We start from the raw sequence: 27449 nt of genomic DNA on the forward strand, positions 1-27449 counted from the left end.
AACCACGGAGTCGCCAGTTCAATTCCCAGTCAGGGCACATGCCTGGGTTGCAGGCCAGGTCCCCAGTTGGGGCCACGTGAGAGGCAACCACACACTGATGTTTCCCTCTCTTCCTCCCTCCTTTCCCCTATCTCTAAAAATAAATAAATAAAATCTTTGAAACAAAAAAAAGTCCCTTAAAAAATGACAAAGTTAACTCTCATCTGACTAGTCCAATAGAAACACTCTTTTTCACGAGCCCTTTATTCCTTGATTCCTGAAAACTGCACAATCAACTCCAGAATTTGGTCTAAGTGATCATTTTAAAAAGTAATACATGTTCTAAAATATTAAATGGGCATCCTTGGAACCAAGTATATGCAAATGAACCTTTAAATATCAACATATAAACCCACAGATCAATTCCCCAGTCCACAGAGAGACGTATTCACTGATTTGAAATTGGAAAATCATTTTTCCAAACACTTCTGACCGCCGTTTCTGGCCTTCCTGCTTAAGTACAAGCCATTACCCCTCCACGACCTGACCCACAACACAAAGAGGTACAGCCCCACGGACAGGGAGGTGCTGCAGGCTCCCAATGGCGGTGTCAGGGGGTCAGAGCTGAAGGCTGAAAGACACTTTGGTGGTATAGCTGGGAACCGATTCTGTAATAAAAAGAAAACATATACTCAACTTTATGCTCTCCTTTCATTAGGCACCATCTGAAGAATAAAGACGGATTTGCGCCTTTTTCCTGTTTACACATCCTTGTGACGGGAGGATGGGCACTTGGGAAACGGCCGCCCGGAGGAACACTTCCCGCCCTTTCCTGCAGCCGCCTTGCCCCTCTGTGGTGTCAGCGCCCGGAGGAAAGCCCAGAGGAAGGGGTTGACTGCCTAACCTCACGTTTGTGCTCTTGGGATTTTGACATAGGTGTACCCTGATTTATATGAGATGAGTTTCTCAGATGTGGAATTTAAATGCATTTTGAAATGGAATTTTATTGTCACATTAACTAGGATACTTACTCTTCTGTCAATGTCGTTTAGTTTAAAACTCATGTATGATTAGTAATGAGACCCTCCCATTGTAAGTGGATGTTTCTCTGTCAAATGGCTGACAGCGTAGCAAGCATTTGAGTGCGCTAGGCCAATCGGAAATCTTAAGGAAGAGGATCTCTCTTTCTTGGTAAATGGAAAAATAATTTACAAAGTAAACTGCCCCTCACCAGTTAACGTTTTGTCAATCTGTCTTATAGCAATACATGCATTGCCTGAGTTCATGGCATTCTGTTTATTCATCTGAAATATTTTAAATGAGTAACCTACCTCTTTCTTTAAGATCTTCAATATAGGCTTTCATAAATTCTTTATCAAAGTGTTGACGATCTTGTTCACTTTCCACCATTTCGTCACCATCTTGACACTGGGTCTTATCAATAGGATTGTCCATAAGGTTTACAAATCTATTCGAAAAAATATGGACAATGTCACACTTTTCCCTGTGCATTTTTAACTGCAAAAATCCCTCCCATTAGAAGTTGACCTTTGTGGTTCTAAATCCCAGGATCTTACTTATTCTTGAAAGTCACAGTTGACCACATACAGTCGGCATCACCAGTGGAGTTCCACTGTGGGAACTCTATGGGACAGACTCTGAACCACTGTGGGACAGTTCACCGCGATGACGGAATCGGTCTTAAGGCAGAGGCTGTCCAGAGGCCTGATGGGAGAAAGGAGAGCTACCCAGCCCCAGACAGAGGGCGATGGGCGGGAGGCCGAGAGGCAGACAATGACGCTTTCTCTCAGTCAGGTCCGTAAAACAGGATATCTCACTATGCTGGATATTACTCCCAATCAGTGACACCAGCGCTGAAACGGGGTGGCCTAATGAAGAAGGACCCAGATAAAACCCACACAAAAAAGGAGGGGGAGGGGGAGGAGGGGGGGGAAGAGGGAGGAGGGGGAGGGGGAGGGGGTATTCTTGAAAGTCACAGTTGACCACATACGGTCGGCNGGGGGGGGAGGGGAGGGGAGGGGGAGGAGGGGGGAGGAGGGGGGAGGAGGGGGGAGGAGGGGAGGAGGGGGGAGGAGGGGACTGGGAAGAGGAAGAAGGAGAAAAAGAGGAGGAAGAAGCTAAAGGAGAAAAACTGAAACGTCATTTGGTTTTCTGTCTTCACAATTTTAAAAGATGTTACGAGGTAAAGATGACATAATTAATTCAATTCAAAATAGGAAATTCCTCAAATAGCCTTTGGTCACAATGGTAGGAGTCCCTGCTATCTTGGGTATTAGCCTCAGTCTAATTGGTTTTAGAAGATTATATATATTTAGATATAATATCTTCCATTTGCATATATATGGCGTATCCACACATATCTGTCAGATTTTAGCATATATACTTCCCAGTTCATTTTCCTTTTTAATTTTATTTAATATTTAAATATGGAGAAAGCAAAAAAAGTTTTCATTCTTATGTAGAAAGATCCCTTGGACTTTGCTTTACAGTCTCTTTCATTGAATTGTCATTGTCCTTCCTGGCCCCCCCCTCAAAGAAATCTGCCTACATTTGCCCATTCTTCAATTTCTTTTATTAAAGGAATCACTGTACACGCATATGTCTTTTCATCTGAACGATGCAATGGCACCGTCTCTCACCCTGCCTGTGGTGACTCACAGGCCCAGAGGCCGTATCTTCCACAGGCCAGTCACTATTTCAGCTCATTCCACAGCACTATCTTTCACCGAAGGACAGAAAGTTCCATGTGGTTCAGTCAAGTGGAGGTGCCCCCTCCCTTCTCTTCAGCTCCCCAGCCTCCCACCTCCCGATTTTTGTCACCTGTACCTTCACTTTTGCCAAATTTATTATGACAGTTTTCAAACATTCAGAAAAGTTGAAAATTCTATTGCTCATGTTTCAAAATTATCACTGCTGTTTTTAGCTTTTTTACCTTTCACATAGACTTTCAAATTCTTTTTTCAAGTTCCATCAAAGAAATCCCAGTCAAGTGATGATTAGAATCATATTCTACCTGAGCGTAATTTTTGGAAGAAATCACATCCTTAGAGTCTTTTTGTCTGGAAAGAGTATGTCTCTCCAAATATTCGAGATCTCTTTGACATTCTTTGGGGACATTTCTTAGTTCCCTTCACATAAGAGACCTTTTTCCTCCTAGGATTTTGCCTAGATATTTTATATTTGGGGATCATTGCTGTGAATGCCATCACTCTTCCCCTTTTTCTATGGGTTGTTTCTAAGATATCAGTAAGCTAGTGACTTTTTAAAGACTTATGTCTAGTCTTTTTACTGAACTGTTTATTAATTCAAAGAGCTTTCCTCTGGTTCTCTGAGATCTCCAAGCCCTGCAGTTACAGTGTTGGAATTGACTTCAGTTACCTGCACACAGGTTACAATTTTACCCTGACCAGAGGCTTCCCCTCCCGCCCTTGATGTAAGTAAGCTCTGCCTGCTGCCAGTTGTCCCCTGAATGTGGGAGGGGCCCTAGGGGTGGCTCCTGCTATGCCTCCCACCAGTGGGCCGCTCTCACTCAGACGGCATTCCCAGCTACAGACAGTGGGAGTCCCATTCCAGTGGAAGCAGTTGGGTGGGGAGGGGCAGGCTGGGGGGTGGAGAAGATGTCTCACACCCCTGTTACACTTGTGCTTATGCAGGAACAAATTTAGTCTATCTCTTTGCAATAGCTAACCTCTTTATTTGTGTTTGCTGTGCATCTTCCTGCAGGACCAGAGGTAGGAAAGATTCACGCCGATACAAGCATTTGCCATCGAGGGCACTGGGAGTCTAGGGGAAATACCTCCTCGGCTGGTGGCTGGAACAAGCAGACAGGTCTCTGGACACAGCGGGGAAGGGGCTCTCACTGGGGCGGCCTCGTGGGAAGGTTCCTGGGAGGCTTCCAGTGCCTGAGAAGGGGCTAAGATGGGCTGGGGGTGGAAGTGACAGGGAGTCTCCAAAGCTCCAAATCCTGGCAGGATGCTCCAGCGGGGAGCCAAGGGGAAGTGCCATGGAGTCAGCTTCAGGGGAGTGGCAGGCCCAAGAGGCCCAGGCATCTACGCCACTGTGCCCTCAACCGGGACGCAGCATTGTCTAGAAGTCCTCTGAGCTCCCCCTCCCCATGTTGCGTCCCATAACTTCAAAATCCTGTAAAAAGGCATCAGAACTCCTGGGATCTGAGTCTCAGAGTAGGATGACGAGCGTCTGATCCGCTTCCAGAGACAGGTGCCCATGCCCCCCTGCTCCTCGCTCCTTTCCACGTGTCTGAATGTATCTCTGCCGGGACGCTGGTCTACTCACTTTAAAGGGGTGGAGGAGTCGCAGAGGGCGGTGGGCAGCTCCACCAGACGGTCCCCGCTGACAACTAACAGGGTGAGCTTCTTCAGGTTGAGCAGGGCGTAGGGCAGGTAGGTCAGCTTGTTCTTATACAGGAGGAACGTCTGCAGTTCTTCTAGCCTAAGGAGCCGGGAAAGGGATCGGAGCACAAGGACTTAGCTTTGCAGCGAAGAAAACTGGAGTGAATCACAAATAAATCCCAGCAGGAAATCCCCACTTAGTTTACTTTTCATATGTGACCCTTATGAGAAAGATCTAACTTTTAAAATTAAATAAATGAAGCTGTGTCAGTTGATAGTTTTCTGTGTGTTAGTTTTTTACTCAATTGCCAATCGAAGGCACAGACACAGTGGCAGAATAAGCAGAGCGCACATGCGCAGTAGACCATGCACATCCTTCCAAAGTGAGTGTCTCTCCTCTGTGCTTTACACCTGAAACTAACGCCAAATGACGTTGAACGCAAACTGTTGTTGAAAAGCTTTTTTAAAACACCAATCTTTCCCATCCCAGCCTGTGTGGCTCCCTTGGGTGGGCAATGTCCTGAAACCCAAAAGTCTCTGGTTTGATTCCCAGAAGGGCACATGCCTGGGTGGCGGGCTCGGTCCCCAGTCAGGGTGCATACAGAAGACAGCCCATCAATGTTTCTCTCTCACATCGGTGTTTCTCTCCCTCTCTTTGTCCCTCCCTTCCCCCTCTCTCTAAAACCAAAAATAAAATGTTTAAAAATCAAAATATCCCTCCAAGTGCCTGTCTCATTCCAAGGGTGAACAGGGCATGGGAAAGAAGTCGCACTAGAGTTGCAGCGGAAATAAACGCACTTCAGCCACTGTTTCCTTTTGTGTATCTGGAAAGCACAGTTACTCCTCTCTCATCCTATTTGCTAACTTTAAAGTAGGAAGAAACCTGCAGAGAGAAAAGGAGGTGAGCCAACTCTGCTCCAGAGGCATTTTACTCTGTTCAGCTTAGTGACCCCTCCACCCCCGCTCCAATTTTTTCCTTCATTCATTTGCAAAATCTTAAGTGATCCCATAAATATTTCGCAAAGCTCCCCTGTGTTTCAAACGAAAAGAATTTCCCTCGAGTCTCGCAAACCGAGAAAGCATGGGCACACACACCAGATGTACCAGGAGTAGAAACAGAAATATGAGACGGCCTTGAGGACTAGGCCACTGGCGGCGTCCGCGTCCTGACAGTCCCCTGATGCTGCTTTGTGAAGAAGGTCGTGGACTCCAGGAGGCCGGGGATTTTGTTTCACTGACCACTTTAAACCCGGCCCGCTCATCAGACCTCCCACATGGGGCCAGGTAATATTGGCAGGATGAATGAATGAATGAATCTTATGTGATTCGAAACCCTTACTTAAGCATACTAATCTCATTTGAAAGATTAGGTGTAGTAAATCCACAGATAAAATGAAAAATTATTCTCACCAATATCCTAAACATAGAGTGAGGTGTTTCTATCCCACACATAATCATTTTACTTTTCTACTTCTGTGGAGTGAAGAAAAGTTAACGATGCCACTCTGCCGGGGACCAAAGGAAATTCAAGTTCACCAAGGCAGCGAAGATTTGTTCAAATGCACATTAACAGTGGGCAAAACTAGGTTTATAGTTGTCCATATGGAATATACTCCAATAATCAATAAATGCTAATACAAAATAAACTGCGTTTTGTGTACTCACAAGTGTAATCCTACTTTTGCCCACCCCTATATATACATGAGGTCTGTCCAGAAAGTATCCAGCCATGTACTATGACAAATAGAGACATTTATTGAAGAAGAAACAAGATACAAGAAACATGGTACACAGGACAATGACACCTCAGTCCCCTTCAACACAGGCACCTTGGGACCTCACACAGTTCTCCCTGTTGCCATCAGCTGCCCTGTCGTATTTTCCTGAATCTCACTGACGGTCTGAAATCTCTTCCCTTTCGAAGGTGATTTTAGTTTGGGGAAAAGCCAGAAGTTGCAGGGCACCAAATCTGGGCTGCAGGGGGACTGAGTCACCTGAATGACTTGATGGTTTGCCCAAAAACTCTGCACAAGACACAATGTATGAGCAGACATGTTGTCATGATGAAGCTGCCAATCACCAGTTCACAGTAGCTGTGGTCTTCTGAACCATCCAAATAGCTTCCACAGAGGAATGTTTAAGCTCAATGCAAAATCGGATGCATATTCATTGCTCTACTTGCTCACTCATTTTGAATGTGATGGCCCCATAGTACACATGCTCACTCAACAGTGTCTACTGCCCCCACTGACTAGTACAGTGAAGTCGTCATTGTTCACACATGCGCATTCCAGTCCACTCTCCTTGGCTGCCAGGTTACATTGATGTTGAGCAAACCATTCTGGTTATATTACCAATAGCTGGGCTTTTTCCAGCCAGGCCTCCTCATATACAAGTACATGTATGATGTAGACTAGAAACTGTCTTATTACATAAAGAACCAAACTCATTTTCTGGAAACAAAGGACTCTGGAAAATACACCAATTTCAAAGAACATTCATATGTCATAAAAGTTGAAAATGTTGCCCTGGCTGGTGTGGCTCAGTGGATTGAGTGCTGGCCTGCAAACCAAAGGGTCAATGTTTCGATTCCCAGTCAGGGCACATGCCTGGGTTGCAGTCCAGGTCCCCAGTACGGGGTGCACGAGAGGCAACCACACAGTGATGTTTCTCTCTCTCTCTTTCTCCAACCCTTCCCCTCTCTCCTAAAATAAATAAACATGTTTAAAGGTTAAAATGTTAACAGTGTGTAAGATGTTAGTAACTATTCATACACCTCACCTTCAAAGCGCAAGTAGCTACCTGTCTATGTCTTGCGGCAGGTCGTTCAGGTTGTTGTTGCTGATGTCCAACCACTGCAGGTTAGACATCCTCAGGACGCAGATGGGGACACTGGAAAACTTGTTTGCCGAGATATCTACAAATGTCACTTGCTTCAAATTACTTAACTAGAAAGGAACAACAAAATATTCTAATTGCTTTTGTAAGAAAAAGAATTATGTTCACTGATAATTTTTCAATTGCTAGCTCTTCTCAAAGACATTTCTATGAACATATGCAAAAGAGATCAAGACAGTGTGCATTTTGGAGCACCATGCACCGCACCAGGGGTGCTAAAGTGAACAGCTCACGGAGGCTGCCCGTGAAGAGCGGGTGATGTCATAAACGAGCAACACAATTCTATAGAGTGGGCAAGACAGACTTCTTAGGGGGTGCTGGAAATACCCTAAAACTGAATTGGCGAAACGTACATTTATAATGGGTGAGTTTCACGGCATATAAATTATGTCTCCATAAAGGAGAGGAGAGTGGAGAAGGAAGAGAGAGACCAGCCCAGGAGGCTGTTGTCCCAGTCTAAACAACAGACAACACGGGCTCGGACTAGGGTGCTGGCGGAAAGGCACTAGACGGGGTTGGATACGGAACACGGAACACGTTCTGGAGGGCCTGCTCAAAGGACTGACCGACGAGCGCATATGGGCCACGGGAGCAAGAGGGGTCAGAGATGGCTTGGCTTCTTCCAGCCTGAACACCTGAGAGAAGGTCAAGCCATTTTCTAAACTGGGGAGGACATGGGGTGCACAGTGTGCAGGGAACTGGGACCCTCGGTGGTGTCCCCTCACCTGGACCACTATTTTTTCCTGGGGCTAGATGGACACCGACAATAGAAGCAGCCACTCCCTCTCACACAGAAGTTTTCAGGAAAGGGGATTAACAGCTGCCCCAGGACCACCCTCAGCAGCCCTGCCCTGTCCCACCCTCACCAGGGAACACTTCACCAGGGGGGCTGGGAGACCCCTCACCTGAGCACAAGAAGCTTGCAGAGCTTGATTTGGCCATAAAAACTGTTCACAATAATCTCCATTTTATCAGAAAATGACTTAAAATCATTTCTCCAATGAATTTAGACCAAAAGAAACTAATAAATATTTTTAAATTAATAAACACCTTAAATCCTGTCTGTAGGACTAACTTTAGTTACCTACAAGTTATGTTGAATACATAAATTTTTAAAAATTTTACCCCTTTATTTATTTCCAACAGTTTCCAACTTTATTTCACCAATGTGGATAAATTGGGGTCTGCATTACAGCCAACAGGCATCGTATATCCCATTGGCACTAAATGAAAATATGTTGCATGAAAACAGGACTTTTTGCCTAATTTCCCATGTATGGCATTTCTGGAGTCAAATTCAGGTCCTAGCCTAGTGTAAAGACATTTTAAAGACCTTACAATAACTGGAAGAGGGTGACTGAAATGTCAGGGAAATGTGACATAATCAGGATGGATTTTATCTTTTAAAGTTTCTTCCCCATGTTATTGGGCATTCCATGTCATAAACCAAAGACAAGAAAATCACGGTGCAAATACGTTTACTCTCTTACTTCAAAGGGGAGCTCCGTTAACTCTAGATTTCCAGAACAATCCAGCTTCTCTAGATTTTCACAGTCTCCCAGTTCTGGAGGAATGCTCTCCAGATGGTTGAAGCTCACGTTGAGTTCTCTCAGGTTCTTCAAACAGCCTGTCACCAGAAGGAAAACAACAACAACATCACAGTGCAGGTCCTTTAAAGTCTTTTAAGAACAGAACACAAAACAAAAATGTGAAACTTTTGCATAAACGATGGACTAGGCATCAAACAGAAGTTTGATTTTGTTTTGGGGTTGGGGGAAGCAGTGGCCCCTCAAGCACTCCTACCTTGTACACACTGAGCCTGAGAAACAGGTACCGCTGGCAAAGCGGCAGGACGGAGAAGGGGCTACGATAAAGAAAAGACGGCTCCTCGTCTGGGGAGGCCTGGAAGCACATGACCACACTAACGATCTCCAAAACCACGTGAGGGCAACTAGGACACGTCTGCAACCCAGAAGAGGGCCCCTGATCGCGGACTCCCAGCCTCCAGAGCTGTGAGCCATCAATTCCTTTTGTTTCACAGCAGACAGTAAGCATGTCCACTCTTCATCAGCAGGCAGCCCCTCATGCCAGCCTGGCTGTGAAGGTGGTCAGGGCCTCGTCATCTTGGCACAAGTGGCGGAGGCCCAACAAGCTGCCCTCTGTCTCACACCGCCCCTGGTGAGTTTCCACGTGAGCGGGGCGGCCACTGGTTCTGGGGCACGTGTTGCAGGATGGAGCTCTGCACAGCCCCCCGACCTTCAGCCCCACACCCCCAGAGAAAGAGAAGCAGTAATGACCGCTTGCGGTCTTCAACAACAAAATGAGAAGAATAAAGTGTTGATCGAAATGACATAATAAGCTAATCTAAATTTATCAATGGACTAGTTTATGGGAATGACGTGTTGTGTTTTATGTTTACAATAAACGTCTCATGGCAGGTTTGTATTTCTGCAACTGAAACAAATAAAAAGTTCCTAAACATGGTGTTGCTCACGCAAGAGACCTCCAGTTTCTGAGCATTTGGCAAATGTCTCTCTGTGCCATTACACAGATGAGAGCATGGCACCGCCACCCAGAGAGGGACACTGGGGACAAGCAGCTCTGGGGACACAGGCAACAACCCTGCCCACAACTTCCCCGGGGACAGGAGGCCACAGGGCTCCGTTCTCACTGCACTACCACCCGCCCACCAGCTGCCTGCCTGCCAGAGGCCTCAGGCTCTGCTAAGAGACTTACCAATCTCAGCCGGAAGACGGGAGATTTGGTTTTTTTGCAGATCCAGAACTCTCATCGCTTGGAACAGCTCGATGTAGGTAGGAATGACCTGAATCAGGGTATTGTTTATGTGCCATTCTTTCAGGTGCGTCTGCTCCCTCAGTGAATCCGGGAGCTCCTGGAACAGAGGAGGGACAGCGATCGGCCCTCGGTCCTCAGCGCGGCGGCATTGAGTGGTGCTGTGCGCAAAGCCAAGGGACGCCTGCACTTATTTCAAAAGCCAGAAGTGAGAGAACCTGTGTGGGAGCATTAGACGTAACTGCCAGCCGGCTCTCTGATTTCAGAAAGAAAGAAAGAGACACTGCAGTTGTCCCTAATCTCACAATAAGAGATTAGCCCAAACTGAAAGCTGCCCTGAATTCATGAGATTATTCGAATCAGATGCCTGGTGAACACAGATAATCCAGCTCACGCCCATGCCAGCCACCACATGTCTTATTTATTTACAATACACCAATTCCACACCTTCTAAAAATAAAACCTGTCTGCCCTGGCTGGTGTAGCTCAGTGGATTGAGCGCAGGCCTGCGAACCAGACGATCACGCTTTGATTCCCAGTCAGGGCACATGCCTGGGTTGCAGGCCAGTTCCTGGCAGGGGACACAACAGAGGCAACCATACACTGATATTTCTCTCCCTCTCTCCTTCCCTTCCCCTTTAAAGATAAATAAATAAAAATCTTGCCCTGGCTGGTGTAGCTCAGTGGATTGAGCGCAAGCCTTCGAACCAGGGGATCGCGGTTCAATTCCCAGTCAGGGCACATGCCTGGGTTGCAGGCCAGTTCCCTGCAGGCCAGTTCCCAGCAGGGGATGCACGAAAGGCAACCATACATTGATGTTTCTCTCCCTCTCTCCTTCCCCTCTAAAGATAAATAAATAAATAAAATCTAAAAAAAATTACAAAAATAAAAAATAAAAATAAAATCTGTCCTTGCATTCGATTGTTAAGTTCAGATGACATTTCCCTTCCTTTGTAGTCGGTTTTAAAAATGCTTTAGAAACATCTAACACTTGCTGGGCCAAACTTCTACATATCTGTACGAGTCTACAGGAAGGGGAAAGCGCCAGAAGGCTTTCCAGGCTCCGTAGTTGTCCAGGGGGGCCACCTGCCTGGGCCTTCGCCTCTGAAGTGACAGATAGGAACACACCGGGGGCTCCAAAACTGCCCCGCCCCCGGTGTCCTAGGTAAAACTGGAACAGTGTTGAGATGCACTTATAGACCTGAGGGTGGCACTTGTCCAGGTGAAGAAACCCGGTTCACTGAGTCTTACCTCTGCAGACAGGTGAGCTCTGCATGAGGGGGCGGAACAAAGGTGAGGACAGCACACATGCCCCCAGAGCACACGGCACCATCAGCACACTGTGGCAGGTGCGCAGGGGTAGGTAGGGCAAGGCCAGAGGGGTGGAGGTGGCAGGAAGCCCAGGTGACCCCTTTGCTTGGCGCTTGGTACTTGTAATGTGCTTTGTGATCAGGGCTATTCGACCCGCAGTTAAGCTTTCAACTTACAAAATTATTTTCACACTAAATATGGTTTCACGTTCGTCCCGTAAGATGGGCAGAGTGAGCACTACTCAGGCTCACTCGAAGAGAAGAATTGAAACCCACCCACATTTAAATGAGTCCCTAAGGGTAACAACCAGCTACATAGTTTCAGAAACTAGTATAAAAGGAAAATGGAGGCACTTTTTTAAAAATTGTTAAGAATTTTCAAGCCCCAACTGGTGTGGCTCAGTTGTTTGGGTGTCACCCCACAGAGCGAGAGGTCGCTAGTCGACTCCGGTCAGGACATGTGCCTGGGTTGCTGGTTCAGTCCCCCGCAGGGCACATAGAAGAGGCAACCAATCGGCTTCTCTCCACATCGACGTTTCTCTCTCTCTCTTTCTCCTTTCCCTACTCTCTAAAAATAAATAGAGTCTTGAAGAGAGAAAAAAACTGAATTTTTAAGACAGTGACAGCAGAGCATTCAACCAAGCACAGCTCCCAGCCCTGGCCAAACCAGCCCGGGCCCCTTCTGATCTGAACCCCACCCCCTGCGGCTGAGCCAAAGCCAAGAGCCAGCTCACTGGGGCACCATCCCCAGGGTCATTGGGGGTGAAGGACAGGCCCCAGAGAACCCTGTCCCCCTGAAAGCAACAACAGCCCATGTTCACTTGTCCAGGGCACACCAAGTGCAGCTCCAACCAGGAGACAGCAGCCCATGGGGCATGGGCGTGTGGCTCTCCAGGCAAAGCTGCAGGTGGTGGGGAATGAGTGCAAGAAGCACCTGTAAACCCCTGAGGAAAGAAAGAGGAGACCCGTGTGTCCTGGCCCCAGAATCTCGGAGGAAAATCTGCTCATGGGTAAGCAAAGTCACCACCCACTGTGGAGTGTTAGAGGGTGAAAGGCTCTGTTTGTTTGAAAATTTTAAAGGCAAGAGTTATATTAAGGGGAGAGGGGACAAGCAGCAGCTTTAAGCATTTTAAAGGTTATGCCATCCTGGGCGGGGCCGCTGGGGTCCTGGCCACTCCCTACGTGGAAGGGATCCAAGTAGACAGACCCCCGCTGCTCTATGCAGGAGGACACGGTCTTTATGGAAGAGAACACACGAGAACCCAGTTCAAAGCAGATCCTCCCAGGCTAGAGCGCTCTGCCGGCCAAGGCCAAGGCCAAGGCCTGGAGCTCCCAGTATACATCAGTGCGGAGCCGAAGTGAGCCTCTGCTGGCTGGGAACACCCCCACTCACCTTCCAGTGCTCCCCCGAGAGTTCAAACACAAATGGGCTTCTCCTTTTGTCTCCGGCCTTGGAAGGGGAACTCCGGCTTAGGAGAGAGTTCCTTTCGATCTTTTCCAGAAGCCTCACGCCGCTGTCTACGAAGCCATTCCTGCAGTACTCAGCCTGGGGGATGCCTTTCCTCCGGCACTCGGCCACGAAGTTCCACTCCTCCTTTATCCTAAAACGCCCCGCAGAGGCCACAGTCAGCCCCCTGCAGCCACGGCCACACCTGCCCGGAGCAGGCCACAGGGGCGCATACGCAGGCGCAGTCCTCCCTGCCGCTCCCTGGCACCCTGCACCCGCTTCTTACCTTCTCCTGACCCCCCTTTTCTCGTTGCCTCCACCGCGGTGGGGAATATAGAGGAAACGTAAAACCTCAGAGTTGTGAATTACTAGCAACTTTGACTTTTAAAAGTTAGAGTTGAGTCAGATGGAATTCCTGGCTAACGTTTCTGCCAAAATTACCTACGCATTTGATTAATCACGATTTCCTTGGAAAGCCTGTGGTGCCAATACAAGTTTTTTAAATACGAAAAGCCGCAGGAATGTGCTGATCTTTCAAGGGCATTTGGATAGAAACAAACAGGCAGCCCCAGTATAAAATACCTGCCTGGAGAATGTCGCCTGTCGGCCACCTTGGGAAACCTTGCTCCTGCGGGTGGGCCCATTGTCCTTCATGACCTGCAGGTCCAGGGGGCGCTGGAGGCGGCTCAGGACTCTCCCCCGCTCCCCGCCCCCCACCGCTCGTCAGTACCTCCTTAGTCATTGTCTGACCTATAACTTTCCAGTTTATTCCCCCCAGCTGGATCACAAACTCCACAGCGCTGGGTGCCGCACAATGGTTAGAACAGTGTTCTGCATGCAGTGGGCCTTTCCCCCTTAGGAACTTGGTGTCTGCTCCCAGGCTTCGCCAGGCTAATAGTCTGAGGTACAACAGAACGTGTTGCCCTGGCTGCTGTGGCTCAGTAGACCGAGTGCCGGCCTGTGAACCAGGGGGTCACCGGTTCAGTTCCCAGTCAGGGCACATGCCTGGCTTGTGAGCAGGTCCCCACTGGGAGGTGTGCAGGAGGCAGCCACACACGGACGCTTCTCTCCTTCCCTTCCCCTCTGTCTAAAAGCAAATACAACATTTTTGAAAAAATGAAATGTGTTGGAGTTTTCCTTCAAAGCCATCAGGCAGACACTGTCCCCAAACAGGCAGCCCCCTTTGATGATAGGAACTTGGTGCGCTCCCCTCTCCGGAAGGCTCCCGGACCCTACTCAGGGGCTCAGGGGCCGGCAGGATGGAGGACTTCTAGAAGGGGCAATTCTAGAAACCGACCGCACATACAGGTCCCCTCCCTACACAGCCAGGCGCAGTACAGGTGCTAAATGCCAGGAGAAAAGCAGTTCCAGCCGTCTGTGATGACAGCATTATGTAGGGGAAAGGGCAGGGGCAAGTTACTTGGGCCCCCACCCCTTGTCTTCAGACTCGGGATCATGACAACCACCTGAAATGGCCGCGATGCCTACTTAGAGTAGCCACCTAATTATCGAGCGTGAGCAGATTAGGTATTTGCTGGATCCATGCAGTTCATAAAAGTGGAGGACCAGGAATAGACAGTCCCGCCTGACACATTTTGTTTTAACTTAAAGCACAGAAATGCATCCCACTTTGCCAACTTTGCAGAGGGTCATGGACTTCCTTCCGGAACGGGTGCGCCCATCCACGCCCCATCCTGCCTTTCCTAGATTAACCATGCCCACCACACCTCCCCCGAGAGCCCCAGGTTGGGTCTCTTCTCAGGGGATAAGAAACATTACAGACAGGCAAAGCCACCTGGGTGTGCGACTTTCCCAGCTTGTCCTAGTTTCATCCGTCTTGTACGGTGTTGATTCAGTTGTGTGGTTCATATTTATCACAAATGTAGCTTTTCCAAACATGCTCGATTTAATTGTCATCAACAGGACAACTCACCTTTATGAATTTGCATAACAGTAGTGAGCTTTCAAATTACATCATTACGGTCGAGTCAGAATGGCATCAACAGAGGAATCTTATCCTGGGTGAGGGCTGACGTGCGTGACAGGGAGCAGCCACCAGTCACATGGGTCGCCCAGCGCAGTGTCACACTTAGTGGTCATGTCCTCGCTGTCCTCCCTGTGCTGGTGCCTGGGCTGTGTGGGGGTCCTTACGGCTACGGGTGGTAGTTGGTAGGAGTCGGGTGTCCCTTCTGGGCAACAGCGTGAAGGTGCTGATGTCCGATAAGCAGGGGTCACCGACAGTGAGAAACCCCAGAAGAAAGACACCCCCTCCTCCACGCAACAGTGGCCTGCCAGGGCTCCATTCACCAAAGCAGCTACAAGCAAGTACAGAAAACTTACTTTTCCAAAGCGCTTTTCTCGAGTCTTTCTTCCTCCTTTTTCTGCAAAGCTCTGTGCTTCTTGACACGCGTCTCCCACAAGGCTCTGACGACAGAAATGTCGAATACGACCACTTTATGTCCCATTCTGGGAGCATGAAATTACCTGTTTAAAAATATACATATATGTCAGCTTCACCCACACACAGAAGAAAAGAGTTTTGCCGTGAACTGTAAAGTGAGATGTGAATGAATCAATGGTCTCAAGTTCCGATGGAATAAATGCCTTGTTAGTTCAGGGTGGCAGGTTGCCAACGTTCTTCAGGCCCGAGAGTACCTGTGTGAAGGCCAAGTGCGTTCACCTGGGGTCATCTCCTCTAGGGTGCCATGCTGCTCTCACCTGAATCGTGGGTTCCCGAAGTCCCCTTGGCAGCCCTCAAGCTCCATGGTCCCATGTCCTACTGAATTTCGTAACACCTAGTCTTCCCAGTAGGTTCTGACATACTGAAGGGCAAGTTCGATGAGTTCATCAGAAAACACACACACACACACACCCCTGTCTAGCTCAGGCGACACACTGGCCACCAGTAAGTAACACAAGCAAACACTGCACAGAGCTCAGCTGAGCGCTTTCCCACCTGGGTGTGACCACAGTCTGGGGACACGTCCTGTGACGTTCTTCTGCAACATGACCCTCACAAGCTGCTGGCCTCTGTTTACGCATTTTCCAAGTGCAAGGAAAGCCCAATTCAGGCACGTCTTAGCTATCGCATCTTAGTGAGACATAGTACAGTGCCTGGCACAAAGTAGGTGCTCCATAAATGCTTGTTGAATGACTACACGAGCAAGTGAACAAATGAGTAGTGAATAAAAGATTTGCATCCAGAACGCTTCATTCTCAGGCCACCCAATGAGCTCTCTCTCCTCTTTTTATTTTTAAAAATCATCTTTGCTGCTTGTTTTAAGTGATTATTTGTACACTGCAAAAATTTTTCTCAGGACATAAAAGTGCACTTCAATGTATTTCACTAAGTTATAGTTATCTCCCTTATCGAAGTAAAATAACTTTCTAGGGATTGTTTTAAACTTCCCCGACCTACAGCATAGAAATCCGGCTAAATCCATTTCCTGACTCGCACAAACACAGAGTGTCAGTTGACAAATAGTAGGGCCATTGAATATTCCCTGCTCCAACTCCAGACACTTCTAAATAGCAGTCAGTGGGGATGCAAAACCAAATGTTTACTCTTCTGACTCAAGTGTGTCCTCTCCGTTAGAGGCTTGCCAATGTGGTGGGGAAACGGGCTCATGTCTGTGCATTTGCACTCCATCACGTCAGTGTACAGAGCTGAAATGCTGACCCTAAGATTCCCCTCTTTCTTTAATTTCTGACATCTGGGACTGTCTTTTGTCTCCCTCAAAACCCTTTTACCTGAAGGAGATTTCTAAAAAGGAGCAAGTGATGCAAGTTTCTGCGTGGACATCATGTGTTCAATTCTCTTGCGTAAATACCCTACACAGGCACGAAACTGGAAGGCCATATAATAATTCTAAGTCTCGCCTTTTCGGAACCTGCCAGACTGTTTTCCAAAGCGGTTGCATCACTTTCATTTCCACCAGCAGTGTGTGATGTTTCCAGTCCTCCACATTTTCTCAACACTTGTTATTTTTTATTATTACTATAGCCATCCCTGGAGGTGTGAAGTGGTACCTCACTGTGGCTCTGATTTGCATTTCCCTGATGACTAATCATGCCCGAGCATCTTCTCCTGTGCTTTTTGGCCATTTATATATATTCTTGGGAGAAGTGTCTATTCAGATCCTTCGTTATTTTTTTTAATTGGGCCACTTGTCGTTTTTTGTTGACGAGGAATAGTTCTGTATATATTCTAAATACAGGTCCTTTACCAGATATATGATTTGCAAAAGTTTTGTGACTCAACTGTCTTTTCACTTAGTGGACTCCATCCTTTTACTTTTAACCTAAATAAACGGTTATATTTGATGTGGGGGTTTGCAGACAGCAACTTGCTGGGTCACTCACTAACCCAGTCTAACAAGGTCTTGTAATCGGTGTGTTTAGGCACTTTACACTTAATAATTACTGACAGGTTTGCAAATAAAACTACCATTTAGGTGTAAATTAATTTACTATTCCCTTTCTCTTTGATCCCTGTTTTGTTTTCCTCTTTTACTTTCCTGCCTTGTTTCTGCTTTCGGAATGTTTTTTAGTACTCCGTTTGATTTTTTCTGTGGTGCTTTTCCCTGTGTTTGCTGGTGTAGTCTTTTCTTTGTCATGGCTGCCCTAGGGAATGTAAGATACCTGCTTAACTCCTCATAGTCCGCTCAGAAACAATACTTTACCACTACAAGTGACAGGTAGAAGCCTTCCTGCTATTCAGGGCCCCCGAGGCCCCCACCTTCGTGTGCCAGCTGTGCTACGTACGTATTCTATCTGTGGGTGTTTCATGACTGGCTTCCCATCATCAAATTTATCCTACACGACTCATGGGGAGGAAGCCAGCCCCATGGCCCCCAACTGGTACGGACCACACCCACTGCTTGTCCTTGGTCCCCATCGTCCCAAGTTCTCCTCTACTTTCATTTCCTTCTGTCTAGAATGACTTCTCTTACCAAAGAGAAGGGCTTCTTTCAGAAGTCTGCTGGGAAACTCTGTTTTCCTTCATTGAGGATATCTTTGTATGAAGACGACGTCTCCACTCCTGAAGAATATTTTTGCGGAATACTGAATCCTGAGTTGACAATTCTTTTCTTCGAGCTCTTAAAAAATAGGGTGCCTGTTTCTTTTAGGCTCCATGGTTTCCGATGAGAAATCTGCCTTCACGTAAGTCGTAACTCTCCCATGGGGAGTGCATCATTTTTCTCTCCACACTTGCAAGATTTTTTTTCTTTGAGTTTTCCTTAATTTAATTATGATGAATCTGGACATGGACTTCTTTGTGTGTATCCTGTCAGAGATTTGCCTACTTCCTCCAATCAGTAGATTTGACCTTTTTTGCCAAAATTGAGGATATTCAACTGTTATTTCTTCAACTATATTTTTCTGCACTATACTCTTTCACCCCTCATTCTGGGATGCTGATAACACAAACATTAGGTCTTTTGCTATTTTTCCATAGAATCTTGAGGCCCTATTTACTATTAGTAGATCTCTTTTCTTTTTTTTTTTCAGATTGATAATACCCAGCAATCTATCTTCAACTTTCATATTCTTTCCTATGTTATCTCCATTATGTTTTGTAAGCCTATCCAGGGAATATTTTATTTCAATTATTGTTTATTTCATTTGGTTCTTTTTTTAAAGATTTTATTTATTTATCTTTAGAGGGGAAGGGAAGGAGAGAGGGAGAGAAACATCAATGTATGGTTGCCTCTCGTGTGTCCCCTGCCGGGAACCGGCCTGCAACCCAGGCATGTGCCCTGACTGGGAATCAAACCGTGAACCTTTGGTTTGCAGCCCCGCGCTCAATACACTGAGCTACACCAGCCAGGGCTCATTTGGTTCTCTATATCTCCTATTTCTTTGCTGATACTTTCTATCTTTCTATTCCTTCTCCAAAGCAGATGGAGAGCACCCAAGGAAAGGGTTCAGACCTCACTGAAGAAGTTGTGGTTCTCCCCACCAGACAGCAGAGGAATCCTGGTTTGGTCAGGCTGCTTTGGCTTGCCGGGTGACTAATAGGCCACCACGCCCCGCCAACCCCAGAGTGCAGGTGGGAGACCAGCTGACCAGCAACCTCAGTGTGGACAGGCAGGGGGAGCCCGGGGACAGGCAGAGCAGGAGGCTTTCAGAATGTGAGCCACACAGGGCCTGGCAGATGACTGGCAGCTTGGTCTGTGACCCATCAGATCACAGGAAGCTGTCTGTGGGCAGGCCCAGTGGATGCAGAGCAAGTCCAGGTACGAGAGTGGACAGGAGGACTTCCAGGCATGTGAGCTACACGGGGGCTCTGCTTCCTGGGTTGAAGGGGCTGCAGAAAGGTCACTGCCAGCCAAGGCAGCCAGGATGCAAAGGGACCACATCTGGGCCCGTGTCTGGGACGGACTCCCGTAGGTGGCCCACACTGCTGAGGCCCAGCCCACACTCAAAGAGGCAGGAAGCCTCTTCCTACCATGCTGTCCTCTACTGAGAAATTTTAAAGGACAAATACTTGAAGGATTCCATTGTATCTCACGGAGCACATACACTGAAGATGCATTCAGAGCCAGAAGGCAGCATATTGGTAACCACCATGGCAGGTAACCACCATAGCAGGTAACCACTTGGGTCGGGGTCAGCCCTCCCACCCCAGCCTGCATCCTATGGAGTGCAATCGCTCCACCAGAGGAGTCTTCACTGGGCTGTGCTATTCAGCTGGTCCACACACTGGCCTGCGACGGGTGATGGTCTGTCCTGGCATTCCACTCTAACAGACTTCGGCTGGGCAGGGTCAGATGCACCCGTGCAGCTCGGGGATGAGCCCAGAAGTTCATAATCAGCCTTGCGGGGTTGCTCTCCCAAGCCCCCCACCTCCGTGATCTCCCTGGTCCTTCCAGATGCCTGGGGCTCCCTATTCCAGTCCTCCAGCCTGAGACCTGGGGCTTCAGTTACCCTGCTTTGCTGTGCACTTTCTACAAATGTACCCTCATCGTGGCCAAGTAGCGAGAGGGCTGTAGGAAGAAGAAAGCAGAGAGAGTGTTCTCCACCCTCTGAGGACACACAGCTCCCCTGGTCAGAAAGGAAGGGTCCCCTCCCTCGAAGCTTTGGGTGCCTGAGGTCTTCCATTCCCACCTTCTCCCACCCCCACAAAGCCCCCCAGAATCCTAGTGGGGCTGAGGCAGGAGAGAATGGAGAAGAAAAAAAAACAGAAAAAAAAGCAATAGGGATTTATCCCTCCTTTAGCATCCGTCATCCTGGAGCAAAACCAGAGGTCTACGTGTCCTGCTCTGGGTTCCAGGCTGCCACGGGTTCAGGATGCTTTGCATCCTGGAGCCCTCCCTCATTCTCCCGCCCCATCCCCTTTCAGAGTCCTCCGCCTGCTGCCCCACATACCCTACCCAGGCTCCACACCTGCAGTGAGTGCATGGGAGAGGCAGGGCGGGGTGCGCATCCCCTCTCACCCAGAGCCAGACACCGTTGGCCTTTCATTTTCCTCTTACCACGCCCCTTGCGCCGCTGCCTTCAGCTCAGGAACATCTAAGCTGCAAGGGTCTTAATAAGGCATTGACATAAAAGCCAGCCAAGCATCGGCCTGAAAACAAGAGATTGAAGCCCATGGCCAGTAAGGGAGAAAAAAGTTTTAAAGAGAAAGAATTGGGCAGCCAAGTTTCTTAGGGGCAATCTCGGCACATAGTATGAGTCTACGCATAAAAGCCAACCGCAAGGGCCGGCGTGGTGAACGGCGGCATCTCAGCGGTGCGGACAGCTTAGCCAGCCGAGAGTAATTAAAGCCGGAAGAACCGCTCACCGACTGGTCTGTGCCACCCTGGCTCAGCCGGCCTCGGCTCAGATCCCATTGCTGAGTTTCTTTCATTTCCTTAGGCCAATAAACCCCTAAGCAGTAACCAGATCTGTACATTAACTGCTCCCACATTTTAAAAAAACCATTGCTCATTACTTTGGAGAAAGGTAATTCAAGTTCCCATCTTAGAGGAATAGTCTCTCCTTGACGTCTTTCAGCTCTATTTCTGAATGTTGTAAATCATGATCAGTGTCAGTATTTTGGTAGGAAAGAGTATTTCCTGTCTTCTAACCATGTTCACCACCTCCCCTGTGTTCCACAAAGTGGAGAAGGAGGTCCTATTCTTCCATTAAGGGGGTTTTGAATGTGCCGGGATTTAAATCAGGGTCTTGCCTGTAAGATGCTCTGTTTATAAATGTATGTAATGAAAACTGGAGACTTGTCCTGGCTGGTATGGCTCAGTGGATTGAGCGCAGGCCTACAAACCAAAGGGTTACCAGTTCAATTCCCAGTCAGGACTTATGCCTGGGCTGCAGGACAGGTCCCAGTAGGGGGCGCATGAGAGGCAACCCATACGTTGATGTTTCCCTCTCGTTCTCCTTCTCTTCCTCTTCTCCAAATATAAATAAGTAAAATCTTTTGAAAAAAGAAAACTGGAGACTCTAAGAATGGTAAGTGATGACCATGTTTTCTAGGAATCTGCGTGTAATGTCCTGGGAAGCTAGGAAATACCAGCTCCTAAAGACCAGGTCCAGCCCAGCCCCTGAAGTCTTGTATAGGACGGGACTGAGTCCAGGCCTCCCTAGACAACTAAATGCCTTTGACCTTCACCCAGGAGACAGCAGCCCCATGAGACTGGAACAGTGGCTTTATGACAGCAGCCCTTGAGTCACTCCAGGACAAGCAGAAGACCCCTGGTCCAGAAACAAAGCCACACTGGGGACCGGAGAAGAGGGAGATGTCAGGGACAGACACAGGTGCCAGTCACTTAGCAGCTTAGAGGAGAGAAACAGGCACATTTACAAAGCTAATCTCTTCTGTGTAGCATAAACTCCAGGCAACACAGCCTGTTGGGCAAACACACAAATGTAATTTTCTAAGCATGAACTTTCTCCAGCACTACAGACATATGAGCAGGACACACTCTACCACAGCAGGACAGAGAGAAGGTAACCTACAGGATCCAGGCTGGAGAGCCCAGACACGAACAGAGCTACCGCTTTGTAGAGGACACGTGACAACCAAGTGGACTCCCCCAACCACCACAAGGATGCGCGGCTTTCGTCTGGGCCCTCCCTGAATCTGACACCAAGATCCGTGGCTCCTGGGAGACACCGGAGTCCAGTTCCCTGGTGGAGACCCAGCTTTGCCTGGTTGTCGCAGAATCATGAGCACACGTCTTCCTAGATCTGGCTGCACTGTCCACAGCCACTGAGCATGTGCAGAGAAGAAAACACCAGGACTGTGAGAGGAGAGGGAAGCAATGATGTCATTGTGACAGAGGGGACATGGGGACCATGTGGTGAGGATCCTGCCTCTCCAGTGCTTCGGGGTCCAGGCCCCGAGTGCGCATGTCAGCAATCAGAGACTCTCAGAGGTTAGATTCATAGTGGAAAAGTAAATTCCTCCTGGAAAAACCTCCTGCTTCACTGCAGGGGTCAGCAAACTTTTCAATAAAGGGCAAGGTAGTGCACGTGTCGGGCCTTGCGAGCCAACAGACAAAATGGAAGCTATTATGTGGGTACTTACTGAACAGAACAGAACAGAATGCTCAGGCCCTGCCCCTCCCTGCAGGCCCGGGGCGGGCCTGCAGGAGCTGTGGGCACACTTCCATGCTTCTGCCTGGCTGTCACCTGCTGGACACATGCTTAGGACAAGAGTGGCTGGCCCACTGAGAAAGGCCCAGCAGAGGTGAGCAGTGGGGCAGGGGAGAGGGGGCTTGTGGCAGACAGTTTCACTCTGCCCCAGGGACACCCAGATGCTTGCATGTCCCCTCCTCCCGTCATCTCAAGCTGGGCAGCTGGTTGGAGGCTAGGTGACTTGCTAAGTAACCAACTGCCCGGCGTCCTGGCAGCTGCCAAGAGCAGAGTCTCCCACGTGCAGTGGCAGCCAGTGTGGACCTTGGGCAGCAGCAAGATACAGCTGGCCACGTAGACAGGCGCTGCGAGGCGAGGAGGACTGGGACAAAGGGGGACACCGTGCCTTGGCCTCCATGGCTCACAGGGTCCGCCTGCTCCAGCAGCGCCCGTGTGCCAGACAAAAGCAGGTGCCAGGCCCATGGGGGACAGCTTACTGGTCCCAGCTTCCGTGAACAATAAAATATAGAATAGTTTGCTTTGGTGGAAGTGATGGCTTTGAATTACACCCACTAATTCCTTGCCATTCTTCCCTTCGTAAAGGTAGAACTTAATTCTTCTCCGCTTGAGCAAAGGGCTGGACTTAGCGACTCACTTCTTTTTTTTTTAATTTGAGAGAGAAAGAGAAACACTGATTTGTTGTTCCACTTAATCATGGATGTATTGGTTGATTCTAGTATGGGCCCTGACCAGGGATAGAACCCACGACCTTGGCATATCGGGACAACTCTCAAAGCAACTGAGCCGACCAGGGCAGTGACTCAGTTCTAATGAACAGAATAGGGTAGAAGTGATGGTGTGTGACTTCTGAGACTAGGTCCTACAAGGCTTCTCTCTCTCTCTCCCGCCGCCTCATTGGGAGAAGTCAGCCACCACGTCATAAGGATGCTCAAGCAGCCCTACTCAGAAGCAGCTGAGGCCTCCCGCCAACAGCCATGTGAGCGGAAGCTGTCTCAAAGGCAGACCCTCCGTCCCCAGGGGAGATGACTTCAGATGACTGGAGCCCAGGCCAACACTGTGACAGCAACTTCAGGAAAGACCCTGAGCCAGAACCACCCATCCAAGCCACTCCAGATTTCTGACCCTCAGAAACTGCGAGATAATATGACTTGTTGTTTGAAGCTGTTAGGGGCTGGGTGACTTTGTCTTACAGCAGCACTAAATAACCAGAATGGTAGACAGGGAGATAAGATGCACTTACAAACATCAGTTTTATGCTATAGTGACATCTGGTGACTATGTCTCCAGCTGATTCCTTTGACACATCCACTAGGAGTGCCTCATGCATATCTCAGAGAAACACGATTCCTTCTAAACTTACCCGTTTAGAACAATCCATCCCTAGTCGCCTTAACTCCCATCTCAAGAAGGATGCCATGTGTATCTGGAATTCCACTCCTTTACGCTGCCTCCTGTGTCCTCGCTCCGCCCGCCCGTATGCAGATGTGTGTGCATACACACACTGATGCACACACGCTCCCATGCGCACACCCAATTCATCACCTGAGTCTTAGCGGGCATGAGATTCTCACCACCAATTTGTGCACATCTGGCCTCAGTTATGCAAAACTCCCAGCTGGCCTCCTGACTTCCCACTCTCCCATGTCCAATCCATTTGCCACACAATAGTGACAGTCATTTCTCAAGAACCAGATCATGCTGCTTGCCACCTGGCTCAAGTCATCCAAAGACCTCCCTTTGGAATGAGAGGGAGACCCCAGCTCCTCCCAGGGCCCAATAAGACCCTCCTACTCACCCCGACCAACCTCTATCCTCAGTGCTTGTCCCCCCAGCCTCTCCCCCCTCAGGCTCCCGCTGCCTTGAGGCTGTTCCCCATTCATGTACGCAGCTACAGCGTCCTCTCCTCAGCCCCGCCTTCCTGCCCCTTCACGGGAGGTAGACCCACCTGTTATTTCCTCTCTCTCAGACTCTTGCTTATTTACTTCACAGCACATAATACAAGTCAAATTATTCAGTTCTTTGATTATACTTTATCTGCTCACAGACTGAGCTGAGAAGAGCCACACTCTAGGACAGGGGCAGCCACCTGGGAGACCCCAGGCTTGGGCTCAGAACCTGGGCCCCCCAAGTCGGTCCCCCAGCCCCCTAACACTGAGCAGTCACCCAGGAGCACCAGCTGGAAGGCTACAGATGCTGGGCTCCTGCTTCTGAACCTCCACACAGGAACCCAGTGCTCTGAGCCAGTTTACGAGGTGTGTGTATTTCTGTCCTTTGATTCCTGGGAACCCTAAATACTGGACATTCAACGGCACTCACTAAATACAGAAAGGTAAATGTCCTTGCACCTGAGTTCTCGATCTGGAGGGGAGAGCATGCTGAAAGGGGCTCATTTCAACGCAGCAGCGTGAGGGTTCAAGGCCAGAGGCTGTTCGAGCTGCTGTGGGAGCCAGAGGAGGAGGGATGGCCTCAAGTGCGGGTGAAAGGTTGGGGGCAGTCAGAGGCCGGTCCTGCCGGCACCGTGAGGAAAGGAAATAATTTCCCACGCTCCCTCCCCACCCCAGGTATTCGGGGATCACTTTCAGACCCGCCCCCGAGCAGGAGGCATGCCTGGAAAAAATGTCCCCTGGCAGCAGAACACACGTTTTCACTCAGAAGTCACAGGCCAGGGTACCAGACGGGCGGGGGGGAGGGAACTTTCCGGTCACCTTGTCCTCTCCTTTCTTGACAGATGATAAACTGCACTGGGAGGGAGGGGAGGAGATCAGGCCAACATCTGAGAGAATCTGGGGCGTGTGGGCGGAGGCCCAAAAACGTCCACAGTCCAGGTGCCAGGCCCTCCTTGGTGCTCCCTCTTCCAGGTCTATTGGAGGGTCAACAGCAAAGGGGAAAGGGGGGAGGGGGGGTACCAAGCCAGTGTCAGAGGATCATCTAAACTAGCCATGGGGAGAGAGGCCTGGCTCCCCGCCTCCCCACCTGCCCCTCGGAGTCAGCAGGGCCCCCCTTTCCCGTGGGCGGACTGGCCCCAAGCCCTCTGCAGCCTTCTTCCAGACCTATCTGCCTCGCTGGACCCAAGCGAGTGACAGTGATTGGTGGGTATTTCTGGTGACACCAAGGTACAGCGGAGACCATACGGCACACAAGGGGCTTTAGTGACGCACAAATTCCATTCTGTCATCACAGGAGGCTACCATCTGGCCCCCAGAGTGAGTTTTGTGATAGAGACAGTGAGGTCAACAAAAGCTAACTGTGGAAGTGAGGTCAGTATAGCCGTAATATTTCAACCAAATTCTGAGTTAGATTACATGTTATGTCACATGATACAGTATCCCGGGGGGGGGGGGGGACACGAAGCCTCTCTGCACCTTGGCACTCTCACCCAGACACGGGTGTGACAGCAGCTCTGAGCTCATAGCACCGGTGAGGGGATGACGTGTGACAGTTGTGCCAAGTGCCCAAGACAGTACCTGGCCCCTAGCAAAGCTCAAAAATGTCAGTTATGTTTTTTTTAAAGAAATCAAGACAGACATTGTCACCAATTACATATAAGACAAAAAACGACAGGGACACCAGCATCGGGGTCATTCCCAGCCCCACCCCCTCAGGGGCCTGGTTAGCAGAGGTGGTTTGGGAGGACGCCCCAGCCCCGAGCTATGGGAGAGGCTCGGGTCCAGCAGGAGAGCCACCAGCGCGGCCCAGCTGCCTGCAAAGGCGGGCAGTTCTCCTCCGGGTGCTGAGCACTGTTTCACCCTCGCCCGCAGCCAGGGCAGTCTCTAGGAGGAAAGACGCCGGGGACAGACATCAGTCATCCCTTTCAGGCACTGAAGAAGTCACAAACAAAGTTGATTTATCTTCCCTGGACTGCACTTGGGACCACGAAGTTCCGAGCTTGGCCTTAGGCACCAGGGCAATATGCTGGGAGTACCCACTACCCAAGGAGCAGGAGTGTGGTGACCCCGCCACAGCAGCAGCCGGGTCTCCTGCTCCCCGCCTCATTCAATTCCAGTCCTTGTCCTCAAACGCGGATTACTGTGTAATCCTCCACCCTGTGTGTCCTGTTGGGGATGTCCACCCCTGTCCTGCCACGGGAAGAAGATAAACAAGGAAGGCACTGCCCCATCCTCCGGGCAGGTGCCACAGGACGCCACCCTCCCGGTCCCCGCCGTCGCCCCGGGTCTCGGGAGCAGCCGCTCGCTCACGCCCCCACGCCCCCCAACCACGACCGACCGACCACCACCTACCCGTGACCGCGCCGCAGCCCGAGCCCCGGCCGGCCGCTGCGCCACACTGGAGCCGGAAGCGCTCCAGGCTCCCGAGCCTCCGCCAGCGCGCTAACAGGCTATATTTGTAAGCTGCAAACCTGATCTGCAGGACATGTGCTGATAAACTGTCTATCTATTCTATGTGACTCAGCCGGCAGGAGACAAAACAGCCTTCAGAGGGGAGGGCTTGGCCCCAGGCAAACAGCCCGCGGGCCAGTGTGCCCCGGTAACCCGGGATTACCTGCACCTCCCGGCAGGTGGCGGGGCCGTTCGACCTTGGAAATGACTAAGTGCGTCGCCTAAAACCGGCCAGAAAAGCGAACGGGGCCGAGCCTCAGCCCTCTAGGCTGGGAGCCGCACAAAAAGCAGGGTAAGAAAGCCAAGTGTCGCAGGGAATGTAAAATGTTTTTTCAACGTTTGAAGCCACAGAAGTCTTGATTTTATTCTTACGGATTTTTTTTTCCTTTTGAATTTCCTAAGACATATGTGAGTTGAGGTTCTCTTTGAGATGTGACTCCCTGGGAGAGAATGATTTGTTGATGTCCAACATTGTGACAATTTGAGTTGGTTAATCACTAGGAATGGAGCACCCTGCCCCCCCCACTCAAACCCCGCCCCCATGGCAGCGCCCCTCCTACTCCTTGGCCCTAAACAGAAAACCACCTCTGTCCCATACTCGCACCATAGCTCTCACTACAGAATGGCTGGGTTTTGAAAGGACTAATTCCTACGTAGAACATTTTCTAGTTGTTGACATTTACAGTTGGTGGCATTTATAATTGCTGACACTTACATT

General features: G+C 49.4%; 1 protein-coding gene across 2 annotated transcripts; it reads right to left on the reverse strand.

The window, feature by feature from the left end:
- Positions 1-121: 121 nt before the first annotated feature.
- Positions 122-26914, reverse strand: LRRC2 (leucine rich repeat containing 2). 2 transcript variants are annotated; one of them, XM_037030545.1, is made up of 9 exons: positions 26752-26914; positions 15138-15281; positions 12744-12951; positions 9984-10140; positions 8738-8874; positions 7152-7297; positions 4294-4449; positions 1311-1447; positions 122-647 (listed from the first exon to the last, which is right to left on the reverse strand). In XM_037030545.1, the coding sequence occupies exons 2-9, from the start codon at positions 15260-15262 to the stop codon at positions 598-600; spliced, it is 1116 nt and encodes a 371-aa protein (XP_036886440.1). In that variant the 5' UTR covers positions 15263-15281; positions 26752-26914; the 3' UTR covers positions 122-597. The 2 variants fall into 2 exon arrangements, with proteins under 2 accessions (XP_036886440.1, XP_036886439.1); XM_037030544.1 differs by having other exon boundaries at positions 26633-26913.
- Between the last annotated feature and the right edge of the window lie 535 nt (positions 26915-27449).

The sequence above is a fragment of the Sturnira hondurensis genome, unplaced genomic scaffold (assembly GCF_014824575.4).
Source record: "Sturnira hondurensis isolate 20B ecotype Veracruz unplaced genomic scaffold, ASM1482457v3 Scaffold0020787, whole genome shotgun sequence".
In the NCBI taxonomy this organism is placed as follows: Eukaryota; Metazoa; Chordata; class Mammalia; order Chiroptera; family Phyllostomidae; genus Sturnira; species Sturnira hondurensis.